Source organism: Populus nigra, chromosome 4 (assembly GCF_951802175.1).
Source record: "Populus nigra chromosome 4, ddPopNigr1.1, whole genome shotgun sequence".
NCBI lineage: Eukaryota > Viridiplantae > Streptophyta > Magnoliopsida > Malpighiales > Salicaceae > Populus > Populus nigra.
The window spans coordinates 2850133-2877770 of NC_084855.1; the positions used below are offsets into that span (position 1 = coordinate 2850133).

Here is a 27638-nt window from a genome sequence, read left to right on the forward strand (position 1 = left end):
GTGGGAGACTTTTCCTTTCCTTTCTTTGTGGTGTGCCGTCCTCGTATTGGCTGCCAATTTCCTTTTGCATCAGTAAAATATGAAAGCTCCTCCGAACGTCTTCCGTATAAAAAGATGGATAGCGGTGGTTATCTTCTCACTAATGTTGGATAAATAGCCCTACGAAGATGTTTTAATAATATGTTTGGGAATACAGTATAAATTATATTTTTAAAATTTTTATTTTATTAAAATTTAATATATTTTGTATATTTTAAATCATTTTAATGTGCTGGTATCAAAAATAATTTTTAAAAAATAAAAAAAATCATTAACATGTATTTTAGCACAAAAAGTTATTTTAAAAGTAACCGCAACTACCAAACAAAAACTCAATTATATTAAGAGAATGATTGAAAGTGTAATTATAGTTATTTTTTATTTAGAGATATATTAAAATAATATATTTTTTTATTTTTTAAAAATTATTTTTGATATCAACGTATCAAAATAATATAAAAAAATATTAATTTAAAATATAAAAAATAATTTATTTTTATTTTTTTAAAATATTTTTAAAATACAAAAACAAATAAAAAAATCTACTACTTCCAAGAGATAAGACTTCAAATTTCATCAAGAAGTTTCAAGTTTAAAATTTCATCGCGTAGTTCCAGGCAATTTATCTTCCCAATAAAAACATAAAAAAAAAAAAAAAAAACGAAGGAGAAGAAGGGTAGGATGTCCAATTGAGGGGGAAAGAAAACACAGAAGTAGCATGGAAAGGTCGATGATTATGCACCATCAAGCTCCTCCTGGTATCAACTATGCTTTGTTTTTAAAAATTCGTTGACATAAATGACAAGTTTCACAAATAACATTGCATAGTCTAGCAGTCATATACTAGCACATATAACTGTGCAACCATGCAGATCGAATTTTTTTTAAAAAAATAAGCGTGAAAATGTAAAAAAATATTTAATATTATTTTTAAACTTAAATTAATATATTAATCTTGAAATTTTTTAATTTGATTTATTATTTAACTCGAGTTTAATATGAAATTATATAAGAATTGCTTCAACGTAACAGCAAAGGGATTGAATTGTAGTTTAGTAATATAAATAGGACTATCAATAAGAGCATTAAAAAGTCCAGGGGGTCGATTCAATTAAGTCTTGTCCACGGGCTTTTTTTGTGCCATATAAATAGACCATCATAACAACGAAACCCTAGCTACCCCTCAACACTCTCCACTCTAACCCGCAGACGAGCTAGGCTTTTTCCGTCTCTGCAATCTACAGGTTTAGTCATGGTAAGATCTCAAATCCAGCCCTGGCCTTCAATCTCCGCCACGACTAGATATTTTCCCGGGAAAATGATCGAAACGCGCTGGAACTCCTAAAAACTATCGATCATTATCCCGGGAACCAAACAAAGGCGTCGAACTGTCATCGAGTTTTTTCTCTAATTGATTTATTTTCCTTCTTTGTTTTTGCTATGTTGATGAATTTAGGCGGACGTTGAGACCGATGTCGCTGCAGCAGGACAGCCAAAGAAGAGAACGTTCAAGAAGTTCAGTTTTAGAGGAGTTGATTTGGATGCTCTCCTGGACATGTCTACCGATGAGCTTGTCAAGCTCTTTCCTGCGCGTGCTCGCAGGAGGTGAGCGAGAGCGAAATTTAACTCTTGTTTTTTTTTCATGCCCGAATGATTTATTTTTTTAGTTGTCATATTGTTGGTTTGATGTCAGGTTTCAGAGGGGCTTGAAGAGGAAGCCAATGGCACTTATCAAGAAACTGCGCAAGGCTGTACGTTTCTTCAATCCTTGTAGTCTGCTGTTTGGTTTAATTTGATTTCAGTTCTTAAGTCTGCTGTTCGGTTCAAATTTGTTTTCATTTATTTTTGGAATTGTTCTCACTGGTTTTTCCTTATAAAATTAATCAAAATAATATTCCAATTGCCTTTAATCTTTTTGCACCACCATAGAGTTCTTTAGTTCCTTTTATTAGGGTACGGATGTTGATTGCATCACGTCGCTCAGATTCCTTAGTCTAAGTATGGCGGTGTCAATTTAGATTCAGCATCACAATTCTTCTCTTTATTATGATCGAGCAGACTGGTCAAAAAAATGATCTAGCCATGGGACGTTACCACCTGATCAATGGCTGAACCAAACCAAGCATTTGGGTGGGAGGGGGTTAAAGACAGGAGAACCATAATTATTTGGACATTAGGGACACTTTGGTGGGAATCTGTTTTCCTATATCATGGATGAAAGTATTGTCAATGTATTAGATGTGTCATAAGAATAACAATAGCATTTGGAAGGTGGTGCTGCCTCTTGCCATGTGATGTCTATTGGAGTAATTTCTTCATAGAATAGGCAGTTGGTCTGTTCTGAAGTTATGGTCAATATGGATTCCTGTTTTGCCTCAATTTTAGGCATCATTCAGTGGATATTGTCCTTTGGGATTATTGCATGATTAAGCGTGAACAGACGGTGTAAATATTTTGTTTGGTGATGCTTCTCTTACAATCTGTTTGAGATTGTGATTTCTCCTGTTTGGAAATGTCAAGGAAAATAAGGAGAATGGGCCTACATGTCCTTTATCTTCAAACCTAAGGAGAGATTAGAGAGACAGCATATAAACCTTCATGTGATTTTACATACATTCCCGCAAATGAATGTTTATGTGCAATATGTTCAAGGGTGTATAATTAATTCTCCAACCAATGAGATTTCATCTCTGTTTTTCCAATAAATTAAATCACTCCGCATATTTTCTTCCCGTTCATGTTTATTCCATCCAAATATGAGGAGAGATTTTACTTTCTATCTATTTTTGTCATTCCCTCTACTTTCTTGTCACCTACCTGCTTTCTACCCTCCCAAACATAGTTCCAGTGCTTATTATGCCAATTTCGATGCTCATTGAGCGTGACATCATCAATGGTGGTATGCTTTGGAACTGGTGTACATTGATGTCTATGAGTTATGCTTGTTTTTGGTTGAAAGGCTTTCTGTAGAACAAAGAACGAACTCTTTGGTTTTCCTTGTCACGTGACCAGGTGTTGTAGTTTGGACGCTTCTATCTTCCTTGGTCACTATTTTATGCTAAATGATATCATGATGTCTGTGCTTATATTTTCTAATATATTAGCTTTGTTGACATGCTAAACGAAATGGATGCTCTTTAAAACATTTTTTGGTGATTTCCTGAACAGAAAAGGGAGGCTCCACCCGGTGAGAAACCAGAACCAGTTAGGACTCACCTTCGCAACATGATTATAGTACCTGAAATGATCGGCAGTGTCATTGGTGTTTACAATGGCAAGACCTTTAATCAAGTTGAAATCAAGCCTGAAATGATAAGCCATTATTTAGCTGAGTTCTCGATCTCCTACAAGCCCGTTAAGCATGGAAGACCTGGTATTGGTGCCACCCATTCTTCCAGGTTTATTCCCCTCAAGTGAAGATTTTGCTTATGCCGTAGCTGTTGTTTCTTTCATGGACTTGCCTTTTGTTTACCAGTTCTTAATTTAGTATTTTTCAATTTCACAGCTTGTCTTTAAAAGCGGAACAAGAAGTTGTCTGGTTTTATTTCAACTTATATTGTGCTTAAGATACTGAAATTCTAGTTGTCATCATGATGTTTGCTTTTATTTCTATTAAAAGGAAAATGCCCTGGCTAGGTGCGCTCACCCTTGACAAGGAGATAACCATTATAGTATCTGCGGAGAGCTCAACCTAGTGGATTTTTTATAAGATAGAAAGGTTGATGATTCTCTCTGTGGAGCTGCCCCTCCCCTCGGGGCATTTCCACTTTTTTTAAAAAAAGAAAATACGGTTTTTTTTTGTTTTTGTCTAAGGTGAGTCCATGGATCAATCAAATGCTGTTAGTTTAAGCAATTTGAGAACTGTAATTTACGCATAATAAAATTTCTATCACCTGGAAGAAGTGTGGGCGTGAAGCTGGTGTTTGCTATTGTGCTGTAAGTGTGTTTAAAAGTATTTATTGTTCGAAAATATATTCAAATCAAAACCATTTAGAAATACTAAAACATCAATTTGCCGTTAAGTAAAAGCTACCACAACACTCGCATCAATTTTAGCACCCGCTTGCCGTTCACAGCCCTGGTATAGAATTTCCCAGCAAAGCAGGTATGGGGATCCAGAGAAATGATGGCCCTATCTGGTTATTGTTTGTTTTTTCATCCAGAAAATGAGAGGTAAATATTTTTATGTTTTTAAAAATTACAATCTTCATCTTTAATTTGAAAAATAGGTTCAATTATATGATGATTCAAAATATAAATTGCTAATTTAAAAAATCATGAAGAGTAAATGTAAAAATAATTAAACTATAGAACAATTAGAGTAAATATTATTTGTCATTATGGAATTGTTAATCATAAACGTTATTATTATATCATTCGAGAGCATCATTCCAACTCCTCTTTGTTACCAAACGCTGGTAGTCATTTCAGTTTTTTGATATTTACTTCGTTTTTCATCCAAATGATTTTATTGCATACTATCAAACACTCAGCTTATTGTTTTAATTTAAATTCTAATAATTTGAATTTCAACAATCACAATCCTTTCTTAGATAGCTTGTAATTGATTATTAGATTGAGATGAAGCGGTTCGCTGGACTTCTTGTAGTCTAATGTGGCTAACAAGTGAACAATGCTCGGCCCAGATGACCTAATTTGAGAGGTTTTTTGCTTAGTTTGTTTTTATAAAAGTTGAAACAGAGAGGCGGGTAACTGCGAGGAATAACAAATAGATTATCTTCGAAATCAGAAAGAAGGATCATACCAGCAGACCGGGCTTGCGTGAAGCCCAATAATATCCAGGCCGATCATTGCCAATGTGCTCTTTCTTTCTTTCTTTCTTTCTAGCTTAATTTTAATAAACACCAAGAGAACCATAATCTAGTGATTTGATTTGTTCTTGTTTTTTTGGTATGAGAGTCAACTGAGTTGAGGGAATTCAGGAATGGAAATTCTCATCTGCGTGGAAAAGGAAAGGACGTGAGGTTCCAAAACTACAGAATCAACTCTTTAACATAACTGGGTCATACACTATATGTGAATTTTCTGTATTTATTCGTTCAAAAACTCAGTTATCGTCCGCTGAAATTTACAAAAGAAATAAAAATTCCTGCCATTCAGGCAAGAACATGCCCAAACAGCTGGAAATTTCAGCCTAACAGAGCAAAAATTTACAAGAGAAATAAAAAATTCCCTGGCATTTTGGCAACTACATGCCCAAACAGCTGGATCAATTCTACCCGACATGCTATTTTGTGCAATTTTTTGGTTCCTGTAAATTATTTACACAAACTTTTTTTTATTCACGTAATTCTTCTATTAAAGTATCTTTTTGATATAGCAACGTCAATTTCTTTCACCGACAATCATGACATGATATATCAATTAAGAGTCACAGGACCAGCCAAACCAATTTTTTCAACAATGATGCAATATCTTTCCAATGAAAAAATCCCAAGGCTCATCTAGATGATAGGTGATCTAGTGGTAAAAACTTAATATTAAAAAGTTTATTTTTCTTATAATTTTAGGTTTGAGTCCTGTGGTTGCTAATATAATGACCATCAGAGGATTACATAGTCGTTAACTTCAAGGCCCGTGAGATTAGTAAAGGTATATAGAAACTAATCTGAACACTCACATTAATTAATTAATTAAAAAAAATCCAAAGCTTTGATGTATAAATACACACTATTACAAAGCAAGGGGCAATTCTAATCGGCCATGTTGTCAAGTAAGGCCAAAACACAAACAACAATTTGTAGCAAGAAAAATCAACCAAAATCATAAAAGTCAAGTGAAATCATGAAAAGCTAGGACAAATCAGCCTATTAAGCGATTAATTTTTAAAATATTTTTATTTAGAAATATATTTTTATTTTTATTTTTAAAATTTAATTTTAACATCTGACATGTAAAAACAATAGAAAATAATTAACCCAAAATTAAACCGAATTATTTTACATGACTTGAACACCAGAGATATGCACTGTGAACCTCGCTTTGTTTTTTCCCCTTTATATATATATATTTTTTAATCTACGCACACACGTTTATTTGAGTATAAAAAATATCTCTAACAGGGAATTTATTTTTTCTGCAGCTGTCAAACTCGCCAGTCAAAACATAAGAATTCTAATTTCCATGTAAAGTTTTTACATGATTTCAACTTTCTTACCGTTATTTTCTCGTAAAGGATTGAGGTAACATGGAGTCGTACAAGGATTTACCGCGGCCAAAAAAGCTCAAAAGGGAAAGCTTTTCTTTTTCAACGATACGGAGGAGGGCTTGACGTCTTGGCTCCCAAACAAGATTAGATTAGGCACAGGTGAGCTATTAAGCCTGCGCCTGCGCCTGTCCCTGTGGAGGGCTACTGCCATGACATCAAAAATATCCCAGCTAGGCTTACCGCTCCGCTTAATAAATGTTGTCAGCTTACGTCGGCCCCACAAAATGTAGGCTTGGCGGGTAGTCAAACCAAACTGCCTCTGTACTGCTCCACATGCAACCTTGGCAATCCATTAACTCCCGTTTCGATATACCCCTTTTTAAAAACATTTATTTGTTCTTATTTTAAATTATCTTTTTATTATTTTTATATCGTTCCAATTGTCCAGATGTTAAAAATATTTATAAAAAAATTATTTTAATATATTTTTAAATAAAAAAATATTTAAAAAAACAATATATGTTGATGAAATCTAACTTTTAAATTTATCTGTGTGTATCCAACTAGATTTTTTATTATTAAATCGTGAGTGTATGTTAAATTAGAGGATTGAATTAATGAATTAGTTATTTTTTAAAATTCATTTTTTTTTAATTTTGATGTTGAATAAAATGCAATTTGATCGAATCTCTAGGACCAGATTTGAAATCAAAACAAATTTCTAGCCCTTTTTTTTTTCATAGTAAGAATTGAAGTGGAGAATTGGCTCGAGCAAGAAAGATGCCATCACCATGTGGTGATCTGTGCGGCTTTCTCCGGAATCCAACAATGGCCTTCCTCATGAGGCGGTGCATGGCAATGATCATGGTTCCCTGTGGCTCCACTGGCTCATTCTTCTCTCCTAGTTTTTCCATGCTTGGCCCTCTCCGCAATGGTAAAGTGGCATGGAAGTTTTTTATGTTAAATTTAGAAATTATTTATTTTTATGTTTTTTTAAAAATAATTTTTTATTTGTTTTTTATTTCAAATTAATATTTTTTTGAGTGTTTTCATATTATTTTATTGTGTTGATGTTAATAAATAATTTTAAAAAATATTTTTTTTATTTTAATGCATTTCAAAGCAAAAAACACTTTCAAAAGCAACTGTCATCACACTCTAGAACACACCCTTAGTCATTATTCTTTTGATTGTTGTTTATTTTTTTAATCATTTTTAATTGAATTTTTTTAATTTTATCATTCAATACCTGACTGATTAGGAATTATATTTCATAATTTTTTCTATTTACTCTGTACAATACAATCTCAATCTCACGACCCATGACTAAAGGTTTCTAAATAAAAATTTAAATTTTTTTTTAAAAAAAACATATAAAAAGAGTTCTAAAACAAGAAAAAAAAATAAAGAATAAGGTCAGGCCTAACGTGTGGCCTAAGATTAAAAGGCACGAACACAAGCCTTTTATTTTGTAAGATAATAGGGTGGACGACATGTCATACGCGCTAATTCAATTTTTTTTAAAAAACGACACATCCTCTAGTGTACCCAGATTTTGGTCACTATGGTGATTGAAAAATTAGGTTGCCTGGTTTTTGTCATTTAAAATCAATTTTCAACCCAAACACCTACAAAACACCCTTACAACCTTTTTCAACCCATCCCTAACCTCTAAAAACACAAAAAAACCAATCCAAAACCAAGAATCAACGTGGAATCCAATTTTTTTTGGCCTAGATCTATTTTTTTAGGCATTTTCAAGCTAACAAATTACCTAATTCAAACTCCTCTTATCATCTGGAATTATTTGAAACAAAAATCTATTTTTTTATGGTCAAAATCGTTGAAACAATATATTTTTCTCTTTTGACCAGATTCTGACGATTGCCTCTAACCCCTCTCATCCAATAAGGACTGAAGATGATGAAATTAAAGTTTAGCATCGAATTGAATATTTGAAAAATACAAAAGACCAATCACCTTATAGTAAAAATTTTAGGGGACAAAAATATATTTCAATAACAAATTCGAATGCGCCACCTATTTTATCCATGTATTATACTTTAATCACTTGTCCTGTAATTCAACCATCATTAAAAAAAAAACATATAATTGGATTCTAATTTGAATTTAATTGTAAAAAAAATAAAAGATCAAATTAAAAATCTTTAAAAATTTAACTATTAGTAAAATATGTAGGGTGAACAGTGATGATCACCGCACCGTTTCGCTTCATAGATAATAAATAACGAGCCAATGAATTGGAACCGTAACAACTTCGCTCTTAAATGAAAGGAAAAATTAGAAATCTCCCGTGAGGTCTTTAACCAGATGGTTAGAACCTAGAAGAATATGGCTTTGATGGATGCAAGTAATCATGTAGCTACATGTAACCCCAAAGGGACCGTTCCCTTTAGCCTGACCTAGCCTAGAAGTATCAGAAGAGGAAGGCGTGTGTAGCTGTACCTAGCTAGCGGAGGTTTACAGATCCATTAAGGTGGTCAAGAAGCAAGAAAAGGAAAGAGGAGAAGCTGCCATTGCACACAAATTTCAGTGGCGACACAGACAGTAGAGGTAGCACAGCACGCACCTACCAGAGCTAGCTTTTGTTCATGGCAATCTTCTTTGCCGCCAATAATTAATGACCTGTTGTTTATTGAACGCAGCAGGGCATAAATTATTTCACTGCCTTTACTGGAGTCCAGATGTTATTAACTGTAGTTTTCCTCTTCTACTGCTTTGCAATGAGCAAGTTCAACATCTGTTGATGAATAAACAAAATAGAAGATTGGCGCGTGTTTGTAACTCCTGTATTTAAAAATATATTTTATTTGAAAAAATATTATAATAATGTATTTTTAGTGGTTTTTTTTAATGATTTTAATGTGTTTTTTTATATATATATATATATTTTTATTAGCCATAACAATTACAAATATAAATTCATGTACACGTGAGAATAGCACGAGGGAGAGTAGGGAGTTTCAGTGATATTCTTCGGTCCCATGGACAAAATAAAATAAAATAAAAACCCAAATGCCTAGTTAATTAAAATAAAATAAAAAAATTCAAAAACACTAATTACTAAACAATAAATAAATAATGCAAATCTCAAGCTGTCGGGGTTAACCAAGACTGTCCCCTCCCCTATATACATTGTCCACACAAACCTTAAAAGACCCCTTACCTTTAACCTTTACACTTTCTCTTCTCCTCGAACAAAAACCACATTATCCTATACCATCACGTTGTACGGTGCTCTAACAACAATGGCGGTGGACGCGTGGCGCCGCCGTAACGACACTGTCACAACAACCCTCTCCCTTGCAGGACCTCCAGCCCCCCCCACACCAGCGGTGGAGAACGAACCTCAACGCCATTTCAGAGGCGTAAGGAAGAGGCCGTGGGGTCGATTTGCTGCTGAGATTCGGGATCCATGGAAGAAGACGCGTCGTTGGCTTGGAACTTTTGACACGGCCGAGGAAGCGGCACTTGCTTATGACGAGGCAGCTCGGTCTCTCCGTGGACCAAAGGCAAGGACGAACTTCTTCCGCCGCGACCATCTCGCTCCTCTGCCGTTTTTGCAAACAACGGTGGTTGGTGCCGGTGGTTTAAAGATATGGTGCTCGCCGGTTTTTCTTTCTGATGAGGTGTCAAGAATGGCTGCGCCAACGGCGGTGGCTCCGGTGAGGTCAGAGTATCAGGGGTACAAGATCGAGAGTGTGAATGAAAACGTGGGTTTGGTTTTAAATGAAGAGAAGCCAAGGCCGCTGTTGTTTGACTTGAACTTGCCGGCACCACTCTTTTGAGTGGCTCGAGATGGTGATTTGTGGCTGTTGTTGGGCGAAGGAAGTTGTTGATTGACTGGTTATGTTTAGTTTGCAGAATCCTTGTTAGGTTATGCGTCCAGTCATGTACAGTTTTGGGTTTTTAGTCTGTGTTAACTGTTAACGTGGCGTTGATGACGGTGGTTTATGTACAAGTATTTTTTTTTTCTGGTTGAAGTTTATGTACAAGTTGAGGGGACTGTTGTTAATGTTATCATCATCATCATCATTATTTGGCTAAAACTAGCATGTCAGCTGAGGCATGTTTGCCGGATTCTGAAATCTTGAATTATTTTCATTTTATTGCAAGTTCATCTATGTTTTGGTTTGCTGTTTATTTTGTTCTGTTTTGGGTGCAGTGAAGAGGAAACTCAACTCGTTTGGCTACAAACCAAATCTGACCTGATCAGGTATCGGGTATCCGTCGTTATCCATGGATACCAGGCATCTATATCCACAAAGACATTATACTAACATAATAACCCAGAAGAATACCTTCCCAAAAGCAAACCAAAATTAAACACAAGGACTGCAATAAATAACTAGCAGAGATTAAGAATTCAAGGATCTCATTTCTCGAAAACAGCACGCGTCCAAGACAAAAAAATTACTTGCTAATTCTTCAAGTGAAAGAAAGAAAGAAGCAATCATTGGTAAACAGCAGAGGCTGTAAAATTAAGAACTCCATTACTGGAAAGTTGCACAGCCATAGGTCTTGAAAGAAATTAGCAAATTACAACTACATATTTTGAAGTCAAAAGGTACCCCACGGTCATTGTGAGTGAAGTTTGCTGGTTGGAATACATGTTCCACCATGGGAAAACCAAGATTTTCGCTTGCAACACTCGCTGGCTTCTGTCTTAAAACTTGGCTCTTTGGAGAGAAAAATCTCTAGAGAGTTACTTCCTGTTTAGACGAAAGAGTTAGTTCAAGCCGCCTGCTTGTGTTGTTGTCGACGTCTACTGCTGGCCGGAGATGTGAAGATTGGAAGAGAGTAGAGCAAATTGGGTGAGAGGTGACGGCTGGAGTAGATGGAGAAACCTAATTTTTCAACACAGCTTGTTACAAAATGTAAATTTTTCAAATTTTAAGGTTTGTTTACGTGGTTGAGGTAGTGTTTTGGGTCGGACTGAGAAATTTTCATAATTTACCTGATTATGACTTTTGTTTTATATACTTTACCTAAATTTGATTTTTTTAAAAATAGATATTTCAGTAGTAAAAATTTGAAACTAAAAAATCTAATTTTTTTATTTTAGATTTGAGTTTTGTGATTGCTAATATAATGATCACTAAAAACTTACATGGTCGTTAATTTCAGGACCGTGAGATTAATTAAAGTACACTCAAATTAACTCGAATAATTATATTAATAATAATAAAAAAACACTTGAGTTAATTGAGGTTGGTTTAGTGAAATTATCATTCTTAAATTTCCTAGAAAATGCAACGAGTCTTAAATTAAAAAATAATAAATTTTATTCTTTGATTTGATTTTTAGCATTCAATTCAAATAAAATTAATGTGTGTTTAATTATAAATAATTTTTAGTTTAAATAACAAAAACCAATACAAAATTAAACCAAAATTTGGATCTAACAAAAAATAATTTCTTTTAATTTGACCTGTAAATTCTTACTTATACTTTATACTATATTTAAAAATAATAATTTGAATCACTTTTTTTTATCAACTGTATTCTTAAACTCTAATTATAGCTTAATTCTTGTAGCTTAGTAAAAATAGTTAATTAATATTCGTGGTTTTAGAAGATATATATTTAGTATTTATATTTTTAAATTCATCTATTATTTGTTTTTTTTTTCAATCTTGTGTTGTTTTATGTTTTTAAATCATTTTAATATGTTTATATTATAAATAATTTTTAAAATATAAAAAAGTATTATTTTAATATATTTTCAAATAAAAAACACTGTATAAAAAATAAAATTATAAATATTGTAGGATAGCTATACCGATCTTCAGATGGCTGGGTGAGAGGCAGAATAGATTTTTCTATCCTTTTTATTTCATTTAATTTTTTATTTATATATCTTAATTAATTTTATAAATTCTGAAATTAATGATAATAAAAATCTCATAGAGTCCCGAGTAACATATTAAAATAGATTCCCAAGATCTAAGTAGCTGATGTGCACCCTGAAGGTTAAAATAGATTCCTTTCTTTGTAATCACGTGTGACAAACAAGATATGCCACGTCTTCCTTGTTTGTGCTGGATTATCTTTCCAGGCAAGTCCCAGAAAAAGTTAATCCACCGCCAAATTGAAAATACTTTCGGTTTGGCGACGTCCCCTCCTGATTATAACGGTGTGGATTTTCCCCGAAAGCTGGAGGCTGTTTTTTAAAGATATATTTTTAATAAAAAATATCTAAAATATTAATTTAATATTTTATTAAATAAAAAACATTTTAAAAAACATAAACCGTACAAATAAGGTAGCGAAAAACAAGTTCTCTGCCTGGTTATATTAATTTATAATTTTCTAAATTAAGAATTTAATAGGTTTTTATTATCTACTCCTCTGAAAAGACTAAGGTAAATCGCAGCTCCTTTACATGAACAGTGATGCTCACATGATCAACGAACGAGCTGACTCATTTTCTTTACATTTCTTGTTTCTTTTAAAATTGATTTTTCATTTTTTTATGGATGAATCAAATTTTATTTTTTTTCCTTCAATTTTATCTCTGAATATCACGTTGATTTTTATATTTATTTTAATTTATTTTTTTATAAGTTTATCGTGGTCTCAAATAAATATCCTGCTATTGAACTGATGCGTAATTTTACGAGCGTCTATTTTTGTTATCGTATCATTAAATAAAAAATAATTAAAAAAATAAATTTGTAAAATCTAATAGAGTCTATGATCAAGATCACGGGTTTGTCAGGTTAAACCGAAGTTAAACCGAGAAGCTCTAGACAATCCAATGTATCATTGTCCTGGTATTGATAAAACATGTCATCTTTAAAAAAAATTAAATCCAAATCATGTTTTTTACCGGTTGTTCAGTTTTTTTTTAATCTACCAAGTCAATTGAGTCATGTCTACTTCTACGCGAGTTAATTTTAAACCGAAGTTAGACAGCAAGGTTGGTCGAGAGATTTCAATGCCTTTTTTCTTTTTTTTATATATTAAATTTTATTTTTCATTTTTTTATTGAATCCTTTTTACCTGTTTTTCCTTTCAATTTCAACTTTTAAGTTTTGGTTGATTTTAAATCGGTCTTCATAATTTATCTTGGTTTATTTTTTATAAGTTAACTGCAATCTCAAATAAATATCACAGTATTTGATTGGTGCTCAATCTTACAAGTGTCTATTTATGTTATCATATCATTAAGCAAAAAAAAAATAATATTTTTTTTAAAATAAACTCAATAGAGTTCATGATCTAGATTGGAGGTTTATCATGTTAGACCGTAAAATCCGAGTTGATCTAGTATATTATCATCTAAATATTATAATAAAAAAGATATCGTCTTGAATTATTTCAAAGGCAAACCATTTTGCTAAAACCAATCATCTAGGTTGTTTTTTGACACATCAATTTGATCAAGTCATGTTAAAGCAACTATAACACTTACTAATTTAAACTTGAGTTAGAAAATGGGGCAAATCAAGAAGTTTTATGGTTGATTTAATTGGTCGATTTTAATAACAAGTATAGTTTGTTTTGGTTTGAATATGTTTTTTCATATTCAAAAAAATTATGACCTGACATGAAACATTACATGAGCCATTAAATTAGTATATATTTTTTTACAAGAAAAAAAAAACATATTTTTTTACATGGCATGTCAACTACTTTAAGGTTTTCAGGCCAAAAATTTATCAGGCATAAATAGATACTGCCGTGCCAGTATTAAGGCTCCATTTATTTTATAGAAGGCTGTTTTCTAAAAGCAACTTTTTAAATTTTTTTATTATTAAAAAAATTAATCAATAAAAAAACTTTGAAGTCAAATAAAAATTTAGCCTCGTTATCAAAAAAGTTTTTATTTTTATTTTTATTGAAATACACTTTTCAGTAATTGAAAAAAAATTAAAAATATAATGTTATTTGTTGATCATATATAATTGGTCATCAATCTTTTTTTTTGTTATATATTTGATCATATCAAATTGGCCATCAATCTTTTGTTTGTTATATATTTTGTTTTGAATTATTTATTTTATTTTAGTTTTTTTGATTGAAATTTGATTTGATTTAATTTTTATATCAGTTTTAGTTCTTTTTTTTATTGTTATTTGTTTTTCTTATTTTATTTTCTTAATTTGAATGTTTTTTACCTATAAGATTTAGTTCTTATTTTTTTTATCGCTACTTGTTTTATGTGAAATAATTCATGAAATTATATTTTTTTCAATTTCATCCCCTTAATTTTTTTTATCTCTTGTAGTCGACTCTTATTATTTTAATAAATTTTTTTAAAAATAAATTATCAATAAATTATTTTTTAACTTATTTTTTATGACAAAAAAATGCTGAAAAATATTTTTTAATTTATTTTTAATGATACTACTAAAAAAAAATTCACTTTTTTTAAATTCATTTTCATAAAATCACCTGCCAAAAAAATTACTTTCCAGCTGTTATTTATCGAACATTTTCACCGGAAAGAAAGGGAGTAACATATTAAATGGAAGATTTGACCAGAGAGGCCCGGATCGGAACGATAAAGCATGGGCATAGGCCCGTTTATCACTACGTATCAGAAGGGGTTGCAACTCGAGACAAACCTGCAATGGTGGCATGGGCACAGGCCCCACGATTCAAATCTTGACTTAATCGTTTTTTTCTAAAATTATTTAAACAATTTAATTAATTATGTACTCATCATTGTTAATATTTTGATGTGGCATGGATACAGACTATGCTTTAAATAGATTAATGATAAACTTCGCTCGGTATAAGACTTGGATCGTGTGAAGACAAACACAGGTACTATTAGAGGCCCAGGAGCGAGGGCGAGCCGAGGGATGCATTCTGCTCAGGATTCGACAAAGAAGAACAGTGGCAGCTCTTATTGAACAGCAGTGAATTCGACAAGTAGTGTGAATTGGTTCGCCCGAGTCAGGGGTTCTCGACTCGGAATGAAAATTAACTTAGATGATAGACTCTTCAAATGTACTATAATAGGAGCAATGTTCATGTATTATTTTTATTTTTTAGGATGAATTAGAGAGATTGATTTGGTGTACTTGAAATAAATCCCCCTTAAAATATCAGTTAATATGTTTTTCTTTTTTAGCTCATGTTAAAACAGTTTAGGGCATGAAAAAAACACACTTTCTTTTTAATTAAATAAATTGAATCCCCTAGTGGTTTCACTGTTCATATAAAATAATAAAAATAATGATTTTTTTTTCATTTTTTTAAAAAATTTAAAATTAACTAATTGTATCAAATTTAATAACATTATAAAGATTTGAATGCATACGGATTATTTCATTTTATGTTTTTTTTTTAAATTGATTTGGAGTCGTTGCGTAACGCAACACTAGTCTAGTCTATAGGCTATTAGTCTAACCCGAGGATCCTATTTTAACTCATATTCGTCACAAGCTGGCTAGGTATACATATGCACAGAGTTTTTCCTATCTAGCTTCGAGTTTCCCTGTCTTTAAAAAGATACTCTCAACATACAGATACAACTAACTTGTTTGAATTTTTATTTTTAAAATATATTTTTTAATATTTTTAGATTGTTTTAATATATTGATATTAAAAATAAAAAAATATTATTTTAATATATTTAAAAAAAAAAACACTTTATAAACATTGTTATCTTAAAAAAAATCATTCATCGTGGAAGAAAAAGGGTATTATCCTCACCAAAATTAAAAAAAAAAAGGAGAATATATATAGTCAAACTGGAAAAGGACAGCATAATCAAATTCATCACAAGTTGAAGATTTTGTTCATGGTTAGGAGACGATCTTCGTGCCAATAAGGATCAAGAAAGGCTACTTCTTTCTAACCCACCATTTAATTGCATTCAGGATATTTCCCTGATAGGGCATTTCTCAACTACAACAAACCAATATCAGCAGCTGGTCAAGATCTCATCTACTTCCGTTCCAAGGTTGAAAAAACCTTCGCATTATGCTCCGACGACCATAATGTATTGTCTTGAAACATGAGTCTAACCTTATGCAACCCAGGTGATAATCATGACTACGATGACTTGTACAAGCAATTGATTGACTGATATCCTTGACGCCCCACCACTACAGAACCTCAACTCTCTCAATCATAGACTCTCAACCAATCGAATCCTTAAATGTATTTTTCCCTGTTAATGTAGTTAACTTGTATATGGGTCCATGTTTGCTGATAAGGTTGCATGACAGTACAGTGTTTACCTACTTAGGCCACCAGGTGGTCAGACAGAATGTTTTGCTCTGTAACTTTCAAGATTTGGAATTTGTTCTCGGACAACATAAATGCCAGTGGAGGTCCAGTTATATAGCGATGGATCTGTAGCAGTATAACCCATGTTGGTGCTTTGCATGTCACATGCCTTGTTGCAAAATCCTCCCTTTAGCAATTTGTATAGCTTGAAAAATTCCTTCACAGCAGGGAAGGAGAGGTAATCCAGTAACTGGTGCGCACTGTTTTCGTGATTAATTGGTAGGATAGATGAAAGTGCAGGCGCAGATTCTGAAGATGGATGATCTTTAGGCTCAAGCCACCAGAACCAGGTCCAAGATTCACACAAACAAGAAACAAAAACAAGCTAGTCAAATGCCGAAGACTTTAGTGTTGTTGAGCAAGAACACGCGTTTTTCATGATTATTGGCTGCGAGTCTTGATTACAGCCCGTTTTTCACTTTCAAACACCGAACTAGACAAGAAAATAAAAAATGATACAACTAATAATTCAAGAACCTGGAACAAGATTGAATTACACGAACATTCAGTAACACTGTTAGTTCCTTGCATGCATGTCTAATGTATCTTGCAAGAGACATGATGACCATTGCTCGTGGCAAATACAGGATGTCATGCTGGGTCCATGCAAACAAAAGCATCATCTGCCTTCGAACCCCACAAGCACTGTAAACCAACCACTAATCATTCAAATTAATGCAATGAAAAGTCTATCAGAAATTAAAGTCAAATCACCAATTGAGCCATTTCAATTTTCAACAACCCAAGAAAAAGGAAACACTTCTTTTGAACTGTTTAAGGCCATTGTGGTTGCCCATCAAAGAGATCTTACAATCCGAGACCCCAATTTAATTTTTTTTAAGATCAGTGCCAGACCTGACTGCCAAATTGCTAAAAAAGCTTTGGAAAGCCAACTTCTCAAAGCCCAAAAAAGAACCTGCTCCGACTATATCCCAGGATTGAACCATGCTAAATATGTACAGGAGCCAATCACGACAAGTTTTCATTAAACAGTGAGAACCTTGAAAATATTGCATGAAGCTTTTATGTGTTTGCAGATTGTGCTGGAATCCTCGCGTGGTTATGTTCACCTTCATAGGTAACAATAAGCATGGACGGATCTTCCAAGCACCTCTCCACATGCTTCCTTGCAGGACAACCTCTCATACTGCTACACTTGTAATATCCCCTGCACAAGTTTAAGCCACCGTTTGAACAAGTTCCTCAAAGAGGCGAACGTGAATACTAAATAAGATGAGCACAACTGAATATTCGAAATCATGGGATGACTGAAAGCAAATTTCTCTAACATGCCATGAGCAAACCCCCAAAGCCATGCGTGATAAAATAACACTATTTGACTACCAATTCAAGCCGAACTATCCACTAACTTTACTCAAGGCTTTTGTTCAAGTAGTGAAAACAAAGAGTGTACTTGGTTCTGTTTAACCGGAGACCACTTCACATATCCCATAACCAAAAGGTTAGCAGAACATACACAATCAGCTGACCAATTAATATGCATCACATTGTTTAATCTGCATGGGAAACATATATTTAGATCATACATGCACGCTAAATAAACATGTACAGAGTGAGTGCCAGCAAATTAGCAAAAGCATAAGTTCATTCAACAGGAAGTTAAAGAAATTACTGAATCACAATTCTGTTCAAAGAGAACTTGTATGGATTGCTTGCACTAAAACCATGTTTGAGAAGTAGAATAAGCGAGCATACCTGGGATGAGGAGAGCCCTTGATGGGCTTTTGTCCATACTTTCTCCAGGAATAATCATCAGGGGGGATATCAGCAAGCTTGTTGCTAATAGCAGGTACCTTGATCGACCTCTTTACCCTATGTTTCCTGCCATCACAACACAAGCAATGAAACAAAAGTGTTAAAACAAGCCTAAGGTGAACATAAGAGAAAACAGGCACGATTTTGAACAATTAATTCTAACAGCAGAATAATTAAATAGACACAAAGAAATCAAACAGATCTAACCTCTTCTTTGAGCAATGACATCTACCACTGCTTCCACATTTCACACTTCCATCTTCTCCCCTCCCAGAACATTTCCTCTTGTGTTGCTGTGAACTCTGATCCGAGGAGCGAGCCGGCCCCATTAAATGGAATGCACTTCCTTCCAAATTAGCCACACTACCATCTATACTCAAGGAAGATATAAAAGATCTGGTGGATGACATTGTAGGTGTGCAGCTAGAACTATCAAAATTCAAGCTAATTCCACTATTGCTTTTTCTAAACATCATCTCAGCTTGCTGCTTCATTTGCTGCTGCTGCTGCTGAAGCTGTAGCCTGTGCAGCTGCTGCTGTTGAAGCTGAAGGAACTGATAATTTGCTGCTGAAGTGGGTTGCCCAAGCTGAAGAGGGTTTTTCCCGGTTGAACTCAATTCCAAAGATGGGGTTCCCAGAGATAGACAATTCTTAGCACTTGAGCCCAATTCTTGAATCGGATGGCTTTCCAGGTAACTGCTAGACTGGAGAAACTGAGGTGTTTTGGATGAGTGGCCTGTTCTATTCAGTGAGTTATCTAAAAGGATGCTTTGGGATAAAGGGGTCGGTAACTTCTTAAGTTTCCGAACTCTTGCATGACCTAAACCAGTATTTAAAAGAGAAACAACTTTCTTGAACCTAAACACAGCCTCGCCAGTTTCCACCATTAAATTCCTATATTGAACCTGATCTTGAGGTTGAGACAACAAACTTATAACTCTATGGCAGCTCTCCACAGCTGCTCTGTTAGCTTCTTCAACCCCCTCCATGTTAAAAACAACCAAAAACTCCAGCAATCTTAATCTGTCAAAACCCAAAGCACCAGAACGTATAAAATCCAAGAATCTAAAAAACCGAGCTCAACATTAGATCTTCAGGGAATGAAAAATCAAAGACCCAAATGGTCATTCTTTGGTAAAGAGTAAAGACCACAAAAGGGATAAGCTTTAAGCATGTAAATTCCAAGAAATTAAACTTCTCAAAGGCTTCATCTTTCAGATTCAACAGACTTGACTGGAAAGAAGGAAAGAAACCCAAAATAAGGAGCAAATTTTTTGTTTCTTTAGAGCGACAAATGATCAAGATTTGGAGTGAAAGAAAGCACCAAGGAAACAGACCTTGCTGTGGTGTTCAGCCCTATATTCTGCCTCCATGGCTTTGAGATTGAAAGGTGTGAACGAGAAGACTTTGCTTTGCCTTTGTTGCTTTTAGAATTCACACACAACCCATAAGAATACAAAGCTCCCGTCTTTAATCACTCCTCGTTTCGTTTTTCTCCTCCCTTTTTAAATTCTTTTAATCTTTTTCTACGCAGTGAGAGAAAATAAGCGAGAAATGAAAGAGGCATTTAAATAAGAAAGTGCAAACAGTGAGAGGGGGCTTGAGAAATGAAACTGCTGTCTCTGTCACAGATTTGAAGGTGGGCCCCATACCAGGACCTTGGTTTTATTCCCTTTTCTTCTCTTCAATTCAATTCAAGACCATACATTATACTATACAGTTTCAGCTGCAGTTTTACTACCTCCAGACATGGTATGCTCCCCCCCCCCCCCCCCCCCCCGGCCGGGAGCTCTTGCAAAAAGAGGCCTTGCCATGTATGGGTGTGCTAGAATTTAAAGTTCAGAACGTTCAATAATACTACCAATTTATTATCAAATTCAAAATGTTTTGGCATTGTTGAGCACGTGTTGTGAATTTATCAAGATATCAGGTTAACAAATCAACATATTTTAAAATGTTTTTTAAATTATTTTTTATTCAAAAAATTATTAAATTAATATTTTCTAAGCCTTTAGATTTTGATATATTGATATAAAAAATACAATGTAAATTTGTTTTTAATTATAAAATATTTTTACAAAAATATCGTTTAATCTTAATCATTTAGTAGGTGGTCTAGTAAAAAGAGTTTAGAATTAAGGGGTTTACTCTTCCTGTGATCTATGTTCAAGCCATGTGGTTACTAATATTAATAACTACTAGATATTTACATGGTTGTTAACTTCAAAACCCATAAAATTAGTTAAAATTAATTAAGATACATGTGAACTGGCTCAAACACGCAAATTAAACTTTAAAAACAAATAATTTACATTTCATTTCGGTATGACTATGATTTTAAAAAATAAAATCAAAATCTATCTAATTAATTAACAAGTCAAGGACTGCTGGTGAATAATGACATGAGCAGGTAAAAAATCGTCCTCGATTGAATTTATTCATTGAAAAGCATCTCAAAGGACATGGGTTTTTTCGCCGAATGTGAGATTATTTCAAATCTATGTATAATTTAGCAAATAATGCTAAATATTTTAAAAATATGGTAATAATTTTTTTTTAAAAATACGCACAAGACGTTATTTCTTGATAAGTTGAATGTATTTGATAGCAATTTTCACCAACTTTTGTATTTACACTAATACCACTACAAGAAGAAGGTCCTTTTCAATATTATCCATGTATAAAACTCGTATATATTTTTGGATTTTTATTAATTTTTTTTATTAAAAGCTACAGATGTGTTGCACACTTTTGTATCTTCACATACTTTTTTTTATTAAAAAATAGCTAATTTAGTGACATAGAACAAAGTTAAAAGATTCATGAGGTCGCTTCTTCGGACCTACCACTCAATATGTAAGCAAAAATTTAAGTCAAAATGTGCGTTATATTTCAACAGAGGATTTTGATGTCGTGCTGATTTTTTAAAGTATTTTTTTATTTAAAATATATTAAAATATTTTTTTATTTTTAAATTTATTTTTAATATTAGTATGTTAAAATAATATGGAAATATAAAAAAATTAATTAAAAAAATATTTAAAAAAGTTTTTAATATAAAAAACGAACAGGTTAGAAGTAAATTTGCTGGGAATAGCAAAGACTAATCCAAAATCAACTTTTCAATAAAAAATAATTTTTAGCATAAGAAAAGGGAGGAAAACAGTATATATATATATCAACACAAGCCATGCCAGCAAGGTGAGTGAGTGAGTGACTGACTGCTGACTGACTTGTTAACCGAAGGCCAAAACCCAACCAGCTACTCGTTTTTTACTTTCGACTATTTTTTCACTCCTCTATCTGCTCGGCTTATCGATATGTCCGCCAATTGTGGGGCCCCGAAACAACCTCCACTCAGGCTCCAAGACGGAAAGAGCATCCTATACAGCCGTTGTAAGAAAATGTTCAGCCAACTGTGTCTTGACACGTCTGTGAGTCTATCCCTAAAACTCTGACACGTACCCCGAGGTGTCCTCTTGACTGCCCGAAAAACATAAACTCCCATGGCTGCATCGCCTTTTCTCGCTGCTATTCTGCGCCGGGGGGACACGAATTAGGGGTGTTCTGTTCGGTGACTGACAGGAGTGGGGCCCGCTGGGACCCATTTCCGTTGACTTCATACTGCATGCTTCTCTTTCTTCGTTTTTTCTTCCCCTCTTTGGACCGTTAATATTAATTACATTGATTTAATGTGGAGCCATCTTCATCATTTTTTTTAATTAAAAGATACATAGCGATTATAATTGAGTTTTTTAAGAATAGATCATAAAATTATTCGCCCCGTTTTGTTAGTGATAAAACCCAATTTAACAGGGGTAGTGGATATATATTTTTATATATTGTTTTTTATCTTTTATTTTATAATTATTTTTTTAATTTATTGTTGATTTTATATTCAATTACACGTGAGATTTATAATAAAACCTAACATTTATATATTCTCCATAAATAATAATAATAATAAAATGCAAAAAATTATATATATATATATATATATATATATATTTTAAACTTCCATGTATATATAATTTATATAATTTTATAATACATCTCATTAAGTAAAAACTTGAACAAATACATAATTAATATAAAATACATATTATTAAATGTAATTATAAAATATAATTTTTATTATTAGAAAAACAATAACCAATACAAAACTATTCTATTCATTAATTTTGTATTACCGGTGTTTTGTTGTCATTGCCATCTTTGCTATAGTTATTAAATCTGGTCTGTTCAAATAGATCAATCCAGAACCCAATCTCTTGGCCGGATGAACTCTCAAACTGGATTTGATAACTATCTTCCCTACTTGTAACAAGACTGACATGGGCGTTGAGGGCGTTGGATCACAGAGCCACGATGGAGGCGAGACAACTTTTGCTCCCCCTGAACTCAGGTAAATGCCCATGTTGCCCTCATCACAAAACGACACGGTCCTAGGCTCGACTGCCGATGAAACTTGTTCGCTAGTTGCTTTTTTCAGTTTTTATTCGACTGTAAAGGGTTTTCTGAGGTCACATAAACATCGTTTTTGGAATTACATGAACCAGCAACAGGAGGATGATCAATGACCTCATACGTATCTTGGAATTATTATTTTTTAGATTATGAGAAGAGATTTATATTCCAGACCTCTTGATAAAATCATAATATTATCATCAATTGAATAAAAAATTCGTTTTACATTTTTAAAAGATGGATCGAAGTGTAATATTTTCTACCCAGCAACATTTCATCGTCGAGTTGTTTATTATTGACTGCCCAAGAAAAAGCATGAGAGGGAGTAAAAGCAGAAAGGAACTCTATGCTCTCTCGACTAAGGTTGCTGAATAACTACTATATGTTAAGACAACTGGGGTATATAGGCATTAATGCAGAATTATGCAATTTGGATACGAGGAATTTATACTTTATCAACAGTTTATTTCCAGAACGAAACGAGCGAGAGCTTTATCTTTATTCGAAAAGGCAAGGCTATGAAAGCATGGGATCTTTTATAGCATTTTGCCACACACAAACGTATGAATATCTGGAGCTGATCATGATTCTATCATCGTGGTCCCCTTTTGTAGTGCTACTGAATGGTGAATTTGCTCGCCTTTTACTCACACTATATGTAAATAGGCAGCATATTCTTGCTCCAACTCTCTTCTTTTTCTCGTCTTAGCAAACAGCTGGAAATCTGCTTTATAGGCTCGAAAGCAGACATGCTAGTAATATAATATAACAGAATTTTCCCCTTGTTGCTCTTGCTCTTATTGATAGCATAGTTCAGGAATCCCTGGAAGGGCATTTCTTTTGATTCTTTCTTTTGAAACATTCCAAATCAACAATGATGAAGTCATGGAAATTTCGAACAAAACCTCATCTTAAGTTTATGAAGTGATTTGACTTGACCATCGGTTAAGAGATTGACGATATAACTTGGCTTAAGTGACCTGGCCGCTACTTAAAACAGGATCACAGGTCTAGTGAGTTTCAATGGAGTGACTCCATCTTTACTCGCAAAGAAAAGTCCTATATCGATGGAGGAAATCTTAAGACACTGAAGTCAGTAAATATGTAAAGCATGGGAGTGATGCGAGGGGCTGGAAAAAATGCGCGAGGAGAGCAGAGCAGAGCAGGGAAAGAGTGATGACTCCATGGCCTGTGCGGTCTGCTCTCGGTAGAGTTCTGCACTGAATAGATCGGTGAAAGATGCTCATATGTCATGTTTACCTATTAAATTTAATGTATTTATTGGGGCCAGAAGCAAATAAAAGTAAAACATTGCATTGGGATCTGAGGATATAGGAGACACTTTAAACTTGCTGGGGTACGGCCATGATGCATGGTGGCCCCTGGGTCTTTTCCTTTCTTCTAATGATGGTGTTGCGATTGGAAGGAGTTCTGCAAAAATATTTTAACCTAATAATAAGTATTCTTTTTTTCAGCTGAAAATCAACCTGTAAAGAGCATGTTCAATCGCTGATCGCAATGCAAAACTTACTCATTTATATTTCTATGTCAGGCATTGGAATACATGTGAAGGGAAGATTTTCATATAAATCTTTTATTTCAGTATAACTGACTTATTTTTGTACCATATTAAAACACTGGATTTTGTTTAACAGTAAAAACTGAGAGATCTCACATGGCCGAAAAGTGAAAGGGAAAAAATCGTCTCCCACTCGATAATACATGCTCGGCCCTGTCCTGTACGTTTGCGGCAGGTCAAACACGACATCTGCACTTCAAAAATGGTGGCCCTCACCTCACACGCTTCCTTATGTACCATTTTCAACTGTGGACATGACACCGGGAATTCATGCACGGGCTAAGCGAGCAATGGCCGTAGAAGTATCAATAATTCAGAATGCACGCTGCCGTAAACAGACTCTGGGCCTTTAAATCCAACATGTATTCGACGGTAGACGATGATGCAGAACCATCCAGGACATCATTTTGATTTGATTCCTGCCTTGTTGTGAAGAACAAGAAGAAACATCCAAAGGGTTGCAACTTATGCCCGTTGCTGCTAGTGTCCTAATATGCACTCGTGCCTTGAATAACATGGGGTGCGTGGGCGTGTTGGGCGACGACAATGCTGGTTTTTTATATTTGCTCTACAACCAGGCACTCACTGATTGACCGCCTGATCATAATCTGCTTATAATAGTTGTGTTCAATAAATATACCAGGCTTACTTTGTCACGGACCGCCATCAACAAGCATTGATGGAGTTTAATATCATCTTTTTTCAAAGATGCAAAAGAAATTGATTAGGGGAGCATTATCAAACAAATATCAATTGGAAAGAGGGAAAACAACGCACCCGTAATCAGTAGCAGTGAAATATCAAGAAACCTGGATTTTAGGAAAAATCATTGCCAGGATAAATAGAATCAAAGCGAACAGCAATTTTCCCAGTTATCCATCTGTACGAGTAAAGAGGCACATAGCTCCAAAAATTCGATTAATTCATCGACAAGTTATGTAAAATATGTCCAAGTCCTATTTGTTTAGCAATAGCTAGGTTATTGTTTCCTTCCCCTCCCTTTCTTCCCTGGCTGTGCTTCTGTCTGTTCTTTCCCTGTAACTTCCGACAGATCCGCTGCATCAAGACAAAAAACATCAGAAACGAGCACAGCTTGGACACATCAAGAAACATTAGATTCTATCAAATTTAATAAAAGAACTGGAGATTAAACTTTAATATAATACATATCGCAGAGGAAGTTGGAAACAAAAGACATTCAGAGATTGATTGTACCATCAGGGCCCCGAGACATCAAAGTAAAAAATAGGTTGTTTAGCTTCTCCATCTTCTTAGCATCCTGTGCCTGGTCTGTCTTGAACTTAAGACACTGGCAAAATAGCACAAACATGAACATAGAGGCATTACTGAAAAGAATACATAGAATTCAGATATCATGGCATATGAATAGCAAAAGCTGCTTGTCATCAACTTGTTTCCAAGAGCTATAAATTGTGCATAAAGGCAACAAACGTTTGGAGTTGATTTTCAACAGGACACAAGCATTCGAATTCAGGAAATAAACATTCCGAGGAAATGAGAAGCTAATACGCAGAAGCATTGCTAAATTCCTTATCATCTTTTGTTCATCCTCCCACCCACCATCCTTCTCTGTCTCTCTCTCCCTAACTCATTCACAACGTGCTCATGCACACACGCGCCCACACACACTGTTGAGGGTTGGGGAAGGCCAGAAGGGGAGTCAGAGTAGTGGGGAAAGGATGCCGAATGTGAATAAGAATGCACGTGCATCAAAGGAGAAGGGATGTTAGACAAACATGAAATCCCATGGTTTCTGGTTAACTTTCTGCAGGGCATGCTGGTTGTGTAAGTGACTGCTCCCTCAGCGAAGGAGGAGAATTCAACCTTCTCCTTTGATGCACAACCAGCATGGTAACAGCTATATGCACATCAAAATCATAGAAAAGGCTGCAAAGTCAAACAGACTACTATTTGATTTATGGTAAAACAGATATGAACCCTATTGCATTATCCATTCTCACAAGAGAATTCTTGATCCAAACATTTGATAAAGCAAACCAGTCATCATCAAGGCAGCCATGAACTCACCTCAATTAAATCTCAATCTCAAACTAACTGGGGGCAACCTAATCCAACAAACATAGTAACAACCTCCGAAATCCAATCTGATTCATTAAACAATATAACATCAAAACCACATTCGACATTAAACAGCAGAAAGCACCCATTGTTCTGACACAGCTTAGACCAATATCCCTCTAGTTTCACAAAATTGCATTCTAAACCATACACAACTCCTCGCAAAACAATAAGAATCTGATTCTTATATAACCTAAACTCAAATGCACAGCATTCATCACAGAATAATAAACACGGCAGCATTATATATATAATCTATGACAAACCCATATAAATCTAAGCACAGATTCAATCACATGTGTCTAACGAAACATAAAAGGCTTAAAATGAAATCGATCGTTACCTCTTTGTTGTCAGTGACCTTGAGAACCAACTTGCCATCACAGTGTCTGTACTTCATGACATACCGAGTCTAAACCCCACCCAGTTCAATTGCACAAGATAAACCAATAAAAAAAATTAATTAGCAATATAAAATAGCACAACGATAAAAAAAAAAAAAATGGATATAATTTTCAAAAAAAAAGAGGAGAAGAAAGTAGAATCAATCATTCGATCATAGGTTTCACTTTGAATGGAAAATTCAAAAACAAAAGTGTCTCCCTCGAATTACACCCATGATGTGTTTCAAACCAAAGAGAAAACATGAAAAAAGCATCCGAATTCGATTCTCTTTACTTTTAATTCTCCAGGCAACCAAACAGCAGCAAATTAGCCAAAAAAATAAACGAAGGGAAAAATGTAGCATACAGAATCAGGATCGGCACGGAACAACTGTACGGATCGATCAACGAACTCGTCCCATGAAGCCATGTAAACCATTGCGTTGAGAAGGTAAGAAACCGAGAGAGAATTACTTGATTTTCAACGGATCGGGAACTGCCCGTCAACAAAGCTTAGGTGAAGCAGAGGGCAGGGAGATTTTGCTGGGTTTTTAGGGATGGGGTTTTTTTCACTTACAATCGTATTATTTTAAGGTCCGGCTTACGAGCCAATTGGATATTGCCATGCGAGCAGAAAGAAAATGGATGGGACCGGACACCTTTCAAGTGAAAACGAGGTCGTTTTTGTAAGGCGGCAACCCGTTCGGTTAAGTGGAAAAGAAAGGCGTACGGGCCTAAAACTCCATATATCATCATGGAGACTACTGATTGCCTCTTCGTGGAGATGGAATGGGAGGAATGTTCAAATGTATTGCTTGTTCCGTTTTGTAAATGGGGTTTCTAGTTTTTGCTTTCT

General features: G+C 34.2%; 4 protein-coding genes across 6 annotated transcripts; 2 read left to right on the forward strand and 2 right to left on the reverse strand.

Moving 5' to 3' along the window:
• Positions 1–1150: 1150 nt before the first annotated feature.
• Positions 1151–3630, forward strand: LOC133692703 (small ribosomal subunit protein uS19). The gene is made up of 4 exons (XM_062113814.1): positions 1151–1294; positions 1496–1644; positions 1733–1790; positions 3208–3630. Exons 1-4 carry the CDS (start codon positions 1292–1294, stop codon positions 3454–3456), a joined length of 459 nt encoding a protein of 152 aa, XP_061969798.1. The 5' UTR covers positions 1151–1291; the 3' UTR covers positions 3457–3630.
• Positions 3631–9371: 5741 nt separating this feature from the next.
• LOC133693021 (ethylene-responsive transcription factor 9-like) lies at positions 9372–10344 on the forward strand. Its single transcript, XM_062114214.1, has one exon. The coding sequence runs from the start codon at positions 9478–9480 to the stop codon at positions 10015–10017; it is 540 nt and encodes a 179-aa protein (XP_061970198.1). The 5' UTR covers positions 9372–9477; the 3' UTR covers positions 10018–10344.
• Positions 10345–17176: 6832 nt separating this feature from the next.
• Positions 17177–19796, reverse strand: LOC133692847 (probable WRKY transcription factor 21). Of its 3 annotated transcripts, none has more exons than XM_062114006.1 (4): positions 19591–19796; positions 18461–19276; positions 18194–18319; positions 17177–17645 (listed from the first exon to the last, which is right to left on the reverse strand). In XM_062114006.1, the coding sequence occupies exons 2-4, from the start codon at positions 19240–19242 to the stop codon at positions 17501–17503; spliced, it is 1053 nt and encodes a 350-aa protein (XP_061969990.1). In that variant the 5' UTR covers positions 19243–19276; positions 19591–19796; the 3' UTR covers positions 17177–17500. The 3 variants fall into 3 exon arrangements, with proteins under 3 accessions (XP_061969990.1, XP_061969991.1, XP_061969989.1); XM_062114007.1 differs by having other exon boundaries at positions 18461–19318; XM_062114005.1 differs by having other exon boundaries at positions 18461–19796.
• A 5317-nt stretch (positions 19797–25113) lies between these two features.
• LOC133691637 (signal recognition particle 9 kDa protein) lies at positions 25114–27392 on the reverse strand. The gene is made up of 4 exons (XM_062112230.1): positions 27150–27392; positions 26743–26811; positions 25515–25608; positions 25114–25355 (listed from the first exon to the last, which is right to left on the reverse strand). The coding sequence occupies exons 1-4, from the start codon at positions 27219–27221 to the stop codon at positions 25279–25281; spliced, it is 312 nt and encodes a 103-aa protein (XP_061968214.1). The 5' UTR covers positions 27222–27392; the 3' UTR covers positions 25114–25278.
• Positions 27393–27638: the final 246 nt, after the last annotated feature.